The sequence below is a fragment of the Schistocerca nitens genome, chromosome 5 (genome assembly GCF_023898315.1).
Source record: "Schistocerca nitens isolate TAMUIC-IGC-003100 chromosome 5, iqSchNite1.1, whole genome shotgun sequence".
NCBI classification, from domain to species: Eukaryota; Metazoa; Arthropoda; class Insecta; order Orthoptera; family Acrididae; genus Schistocerca; species Schistocerca nitens.
Genome location: NC_064618.1, coordinates 627,079,987 through 627,087,812, shown reverse-complemented (window position 1 = coordinate 627,087,812; position 7,826 = coordinate 627,079,987). Strand labels below are relative to the sequence as shown.

The 7,826-nt window shown below is 35.0% G+C and overlaps 1 protein-coding gene across 3 annotated transcripts in view; it reads right to left on the bottom strand.

Moving 5' to 3' along the window:
• Positions 1-1,304: 1,304 nt before the first annotated feature.
• LOC126260845 (xenotropic and polytropic retrovirus receptor 1) overlaps positions 1,305-7,826 on the bottom strand; it is a 308,009-nt gene continuing 301,487 nt past the window's right edge. For 2 of the 3 annotated variants that reach the window (XM_049958248.1, XM_049958246.1), the window contains exons 10-11: positions 6,862-6,995; positions 1,305-1,873 (exon numbers count right to left, since the gene is read on the bottom strand). In XM_049958248.1, coding sequence (XP_049814205.1) covers positions 1,624-1,873; positions 6,862-6,995 — 384 coding nt within the window. In that variant the 3' untranslated portion in view covers positions 1,305-1,623. The remainder of the gene's footprint in view (positions 1,874-6,861; positions 6,996-7,826) is intronic. The other variant, XM_049958249.1, reaches the window with a different exon arrangement.

Sequence of the window (7,826 nt, the reverse complement as noted above, 5' to 3'; positions counted from 1 at the left end):
GAGTGGCTACTGCTGCTGTGACGATGATGGATTGTAGATCACTACTCACTGTGTAGAACTACTCTTGAGAAATGGTCAGGCATACAAAAAAGGACAATAACTGACTGAGCTTTTGGGCTCTGACACTCTGGACATCTATTCCAACAGGGCCAAATTTTTGTTCTGATGCTAGCATGAAAATAACAGTCTGCCATTACACTGGCTAGACTCCTTGAGGGATTAAGGTAATAGCTTCTGTACTATGAAATGTTTCTCCAATTCAGCTGGCTGATAGCTTTAAGACAAAAGACTTTTTAGTGATAATAGAAGGAGTAGAGGTGACCACTCCCCATATACCTGAGGGTTAGGCAGATGAGATATGTACGAAATTGAAAATGTAGAGGTTTCAGACAAAGTCACGCTGTATCCATAATTATTAGTAGTGTTCATACTGAATCGCTGCAACAATCATGAGGTGAAATGTGTTCAAGGGCTGTATGAACTACTGTTCAACAGTTATTGCATTAGCCAACAACCAAGTTCTCTAAGCTCCTATTCAGTCATTGCTTGGAAGTGATTTATGAAAACATGATAAAAACAAAATCAGGGATTTGAATCACATCAGGAGTGAATGGAAGCTTATTATCAGTCAAAGCAGTACCTCACTTGGTGCTGGAAGTGAGATGAGTTGGAGATGTTGATACTTCCCCAAGTTTCACACCAAAATGGAATGGCAAATGAGATGAGTTTATTATCACCAAGTTCTCACAACATCAAAACTACTCTCGATGGTGGTGATGCGAATGAGTTCTTTGAATATGACTATAAACATAAGACTTCTTGATTAAAAAACAAAATTAATTTTGGCAATAGGCTGCAGCTTTGTTTGCTATCAAAGACTTTTTGAGTTAATTGTTTGCTAGAAGACACACGATTCTGTTTAATATTGCTGGAGTCTAACTTTTTTGATGGTAAACAAAGTAATTCAATTTTGAGAATGAAAGAAAAAGAAGATGCTTCATTTTATCAGAATGTAATATTTTCAGTGTAGATTTAGTATTATTTCTAACTTTATAATTTGAACAAAGGGCAGTCTACTACTTTTCATAACTTTACAACTGAATTTCTGCTTACAGGAAAAGTGTTTGACATTTCTGCTCCAACTTTAATATTATCAGTTCAAAAAATAGTTTTTGGATGGTAGCTAATGAAGAAAAAAGTTTATTCTTAATATTTATACATATACATTAAAAATAAATATTAAAATAATTACTATACTTTCAATAAATACTTTTAAATATTTACATAAAAGTAGTGTGCTTCTACACACAGAAATACTCTTGATAAAATGTCAAATCTACAGGCAAGAAATGAAATGAAATTTGTTGATTCTTATGAAATTTGTGTTGTTTATCACAATAAATACTTCTAAATATTTAGATTGAGATAGTACTGTTTCACACACAGCAATAGTATAAATGAAATGTCGCAAGACAAGTGAGAAATGAAATGAAATTTGATGATTCTTACAAGATTTTTGTAGTTTCCTGTAGGTGAAAAATTAAGTAAAGACACTAACATAACACAGCCATTTTGTGGAATATGTGGAGCTTTTAGAGTTACACACTCCAGTAAAGATCAGCATCAGTTGTCTTTGGCCTCAAGATTGGTATCTGAATCTTCACTGATTAAAGTAATTTTTTCTTCTTTGACCTTCTTCGCAGTTTTTCTTTTCTTTCTATTCACAACACCATCATCCTCATCCATCATTCTGATAATCTGCACCTGGTCAGATGAATCTATTGGTGCTATTGATATATCTCTTACTGCACGAAATTTGCCACAGTTGTTAAGATGTTCATTTTCTAAACGGAAGAAGTTCCACACGAAGCGTCTGTAAAATGTAAGTAATGAATGTAAATCATTATTATTTACTTGTGTCAAATATGTCTGAATGCAAATATATGCAAGACAATAAAAAAAGGACATAAACTGCAAAACAAAGTACGAAGACAGTAAGAATAGGGGTAAGGGTAAGTTATATAACATTAAAACAAATTTCAGCAACATCTGATGTATTTGTTGTTCATCCATATCATCCTCTGTACACATATGAAACTGTATGTATGAATGTATGATTGAATGGACACTCAAGGATGTATCCAGGATTTTGTCAAAAGGGGGAGGGGTCTAATTTGTTAAAGAGGACTGTAAAAATACTCATGTTTTTCATTCATTTCTAAGATTTCCATAAAGGATGATAAATCATTTTATTCAGTGGTGATCTTGGAGTTTTTACCAAGCAGAGATACAATCTCCACACTTAGGAGTGCTGTATTTTGCCAAAAAGCAGTCATGCTCCAATCTCCCTTCTCTTCCAAGGTCATTTTACACTCTTCTTCTTTGAGACTGTATTTAAGCTGAGGGAGTGATCAGGAAAGGACGAGTGCTAATTTTTTGGGACATCATGATTATTACAAGCAGGGCTTTTGGAATAAAGAAATATCTGTTTGACAGAGAAGCTTGGACAATTTTTGGTGTTGAAAATGCAAAGGATCAGGAATTATTCAACCTTACACTTTCACAAATTTCCTCATTTAAGTACACGTATTTCCCTTTTTGTGACGTAAGAAAGTTCATTTTCTGCATTTCTCAACAGACAAATTCATGAGCCTAAATGAGGAGAATTTGGATTATTATTTATGGCTTTTAGTTCCAGCAGTTTCCAAAGAGGTGCTCAGCTTGCCTTCAATACAGCTCTTTTCATTTAAGTAGAGGGGCTCCAGCTTGAAGGGAATTGGAGTCTTCCAGGAAAGAAAGGTATTCGGAAGGAAATGGCTGTATCCTATAGTAAGGGACCAACCCTGGTATTTGCCTACATGGAAAATGGGAAACCACAGAAAATCATTTTCAATGTTGCTGGTAGATGAATTGAAACCATCTCTCCTCCCAAATCCAAGGATCGCTAGCTCAGTGGCTCAACATGCAGACTACCCCAAGTTGGTGGAGAATTTGGATAAACTGGTTGTTACACATTGTTTTAAACTAAAATAAAATGTGTAACAACAAAAGACTACATTCTGACCTTACATGTTTTTCCTTTAATTGTGTATGTTTAGTTATCTGACAGTGTGTGAATGCATGCATATTTTAAGATTTTATTTGGCATGGAATTGCTGGCTTCAGTTATTGTATTATTACAGGAGTGTAAATACATTTTGGATGAAAGGTGGAGGGAGGGATGCAGGGCACAATTGCCTTGGACGAATTCAAGCAGCCCGTTAAAAAAATCTGTTAGAAATCAACTAACTACAGAATGTGTGGTCATCCCATACCCCTTTGGTTCTCCATTAACCCATCCCCAATGCTGAGTAACAAAACTGGTTTTCATAACTGAGTACCACCTGGGTGACCAGGTTGAGCAATACGTTGCCATTTGGGCTACTAATGATAGAAAGTTGAGCAAATTTTTGGATGATACAGACAAATCCAAGTGTATTTTTATGCACTGATTCAAATTTATTGTTGTTTTTAATGATATTTACTGCTCCACTGCCTTGGTAAATACTGAAATATTGCCACTCCAAAGTTCTACCAGCCTCCAGATAATGAATCCAGTGCTAACATTAGGTAATAGGTAATTTGGCTATTATATTAGTAGGGGTACATATCTTTAACTTACGTAGTACTAGTGGATGAATCAAAATTGATTTTCCTGTTCTGTCTTGTTGCAAACTTATCCGCAATGAGAAGCTATCACAACAGCACACATCACAAAAATAATAAATGGTAGCACTTACATTGCATTAAACTGTTAGTATGAACTGAAGTGATTAACAAAGCAACAACTAAGCTCAAAATGGCAAACAATTTGGTCTTTTGCTAAAATAGAAATGGGGGATAGCCAATAGTGTTATGGACGTATAGATAGTTTACATCTATCTCTTGCCTTGCTGACTATCCATAGTGCACATCCCTTTTTCGTCATTTGATTGAAAATCAAAATATCTTTCAATTTCACAACGTGGATATAAGGTCATGTACAATTTCATTTAAGTGATGGGTGGGGTCTGGACTCCTGCACCACCTGCCCCCATTACCGTTTTGCTACAGCCCTAGGGCATTAAAAACAATCTGTAAAATGCTGAACAGTCTGCTCTTCACTATAATTTCAAACAAAAATTTCTTCAACCCTGTTGCAGAAAATGATAATGTCTTTCCTGGCACTGATTTATCATTAATGATATTTATGTTAAAGAACATAAGTGATTAAACAGCAGAAAATATGATGTTTAAAGCTTTCCCGGTGTACTGATTGTTCCATAAAAACACGGGAGAACTGCCGGATATCAGTAACTTCCTGCCACGATATTTTGGCGCAGAGAAGATGGCCAGAAGACTCTGCGCTGAAATATCGTGGCAGGAAGTTACTGATATCCGGCAGTTCTCCCGTGTTTTTATGGAACAACGAGCAGAAAATATGCCAGAATGCTTATTAGATTGGTGGAGGGATTTCTCCCACTCTAGAATGTCCTGTTAAGCACCAATTATTTTTATTCCAGCAGTATAAAATACTTAAATCCAATTTTGATTGTAATAACCACCATTAGATCAAAATAAGTGTATCTAGAGCACATGAGGAGATGATATTGCTATGTACCGTTGAAAGGTAGTAAACAGGTATCCTTACAATAGTACATAGTAACTTCAAGCACTGGCTCTTCATGTGGTTTTGGTAAATTAATTTTGGTCTGATGATGTTGCTTACAACAGAAACTGGTCTCCACCAGTAGAAAGAAAATTAAACTGTGATTTCGACTATTCCATTTTACTCTCATACCAACAAAAATGCTAAAGTTACAATATTCAAATTAAATTTATTTTTTAGAACAAGTAAACAGGAATCAAAGTTTTCTGTTTGCATAACCCTTTGAAATTGAGATGTCTGTCTAATGTACCTGTTGAAAGTAGAAGATGAATCTTGTAGCCACAGGAATATCAACTATCATGGAATATACAGATAGCATCCACAGTTGCAACAAAACAACACAAAATACTGGAAGGGGTTATTTCATGAACACTCACACTCTACTTTAACTAAATGACTGTACACCACCGTTGTAAACATCAGGTCTGACTTGTGGTGTGTTGGATTACCTCATTGACTTGAGGATAAAAAAGAACCTTGCATAGTGATTATGTTATCCCTTGCAGTGTTCAATAAAAAAAAAAAAAAACATAGATTACCTAGGAAAGAGCTAACAGTGTATAGTGAACATAGAAAATGAAAGGCAGGATGAATTGTTGTGAGTTTGTTTGATTCTAGGGAGAATATTCAGAAATTTGACCTGATAAATCTGTGCAGATAAGAGGCCAGCCATCCCATAAGAGAAACAGTATTAAATGAGGAATCTAGGAGTATACTACAATCCCATATGTGTTACTGCTATTGGGCCTACAATAACAATATTAGATTACAGGTCTTTAAGAATTTATTCTTTCCACACTCAGTGCACAAATGGAACAGGAAGAGCACCTAACATTGTACAGTGGAAAGTACCCACTGACATGCATTTCACAGTGGTTCACATTGTGTAGTATAATGTAACATCATTTGATTATATATACAAGTATGTGATGCACTGTATCAACTATTGTGTATATGACTACATTTCACATTTATTATTCACTATTTAATATTATCTGCAACAACTGAAGGTTATCTGCATACTGATGCTAAGTACAGTGTATCATTAACTAATTACAAATTTTAGTAATTTAAAATAACTTGTTTGTGACTCTGTATTCAGTTAAAACAGAATTGTCAAATTTAAAAGAATAATAACTCAATTATTTAACGAAGTTATTTTTCATATGACATTACTGTTAGTAATGTTCGAAGTAACTTGTTGCTTGAAAAAATGTGATTTTAAGGTTGGAAAATATCTAAATGTCAGTAATGGGAATCATTATTTAATGTAGTAGAGATTTACACATTTCTGAAGCTATTTGCATAAAGAACAAGTTACTTAGCAAAATAAACTGTCAAATGTTTTCCTCATTATAGGAAAACTTACCATTATTCTTAAGTTTTTCTGGATATGTAATTTTCATAAGTACTAGTACCATTAATGTGTTTATGATCGTGAATTGTTAGTTTTCTAAAGAAGGGCTGGTGTCAGACCAAAGCAGTTACTTTTTCTTTTGTTTCTTTCTTTAAAGAGGAAAGTCAAGCAGAAGGCTTGGAATTCTTGTTTGTTTGATGTCTGAAGATTACAAGGATATTCTGTCTGCTTACTATTGTAAAACATTTGTTCATGGTCCAGGTTCTGCAAGGGAATTATTTCCATAACAAATTGTGTAGTGTCATATTTAGCAGCCTGATCAGAATGATACTAATTATTCGTAGACTACCAGGTTCACATCAGTCCATAATTTCTCATATTGCAGTTCTGTCAATAATGACACCTAACTCCACTGGATATCTTTTACCACCTAACTGGCAGTGTCACAGCAAGAGCGTGGGCTGTCAAAAATCAGAATCTGCTACATAGAATGAACTGATGAAGGAACTGACTGATTCCAGGCACATTTTCCAAATAGACAATGTAAAATGACATTTTTTAATGTTCTTGATTCATTTGATAATTTATGCTGGTTTTTATTTGATTTCTCTATGGTCTTCAGTAAGGTATGTTGCAGAATGTAAGTGATGCAATGAGACTCAGTGAACTAACATGAAATCCAAAGTCTTGCTTATCATAAATTTATGACAGCAGGATAAGGTAATTCCAGCAGAAAGCATAACTCTGAAAACATCTAAAAAGCAAGGGTAAATCCAGTTAGTAATGCAATTTAATATGGACAAAAATTTATACAAACCTGAAGACTTCAAGAGGTAATAAGAATGACTGCACAAATTCTGAATTGAAACCCAGGAGTTCAGCTAAAACAAATGATATCAACCACGAAAATCTCAAAATCAGGTCCTCAAGAATGGCAAAATAGTAGTATCCCTGGAAAAAAAAAAACAAAAAAAAAACAAAAACGAATGAATGAGAAAAAAGCAAAAGAACATTTATTTCATATTTGGTCAATAAGTTAAAATGCCTTGGGAAAAGAAGCAGAAATGAAACCATCTTCCTTGTAGAAAGAGGAGATGAAACTATCATGTTAAAAGTATTAAAAGTAATTGAAGAAAGATATAGGTCTGTACCTGTGAATTACTCAAACCTACAGATACTTAAACTGCTTACAATTTATAAAGGTACTAAGCAGTAGATAGGCTCCTAGAATTGGATACTTACATACTGCTGTGTTTTGGAGATACAACCTGAATGGAGAAAGTAACAACCTTCTCATGAGTATGGGATGGGGAGAAGGAGAAGCAACAGGGAAGGACACTGGAAAAATTATATTGATGTAGAAACTGTTGGGGCATAAAGAGGAGATGAATGGCTTCAATGATCTACACAGCTACATAGGAAGGCTTGGTGCAGGGTAAGATGGCATGAAGATGACATACAGATGATGATGATGATGATGATGAACCTTTGCTTAGTCGAATCTCGCCACTTTCATGAATGATGATGAAATGATGAGGACAACACAAACACCCATTCATCTTGAGGCAGGTGAAAATCCCTGACCCCGCCGGGAATCGACCCCGGGATCACATGCTTGGGAAGCGAGAACTCAACCATGAGACCACAAGATGGGATACAGAGGGAATTTAGAGGATCCATATTAAGAGAAAGTGGGAGGGGGGGGGGGGACATAAAGCTTAGCAGCCTCTTTGAAGCTATTCAGTAGTAGTAGTAGTAGTAGTAGTAGTAGTAGTAGTAGAC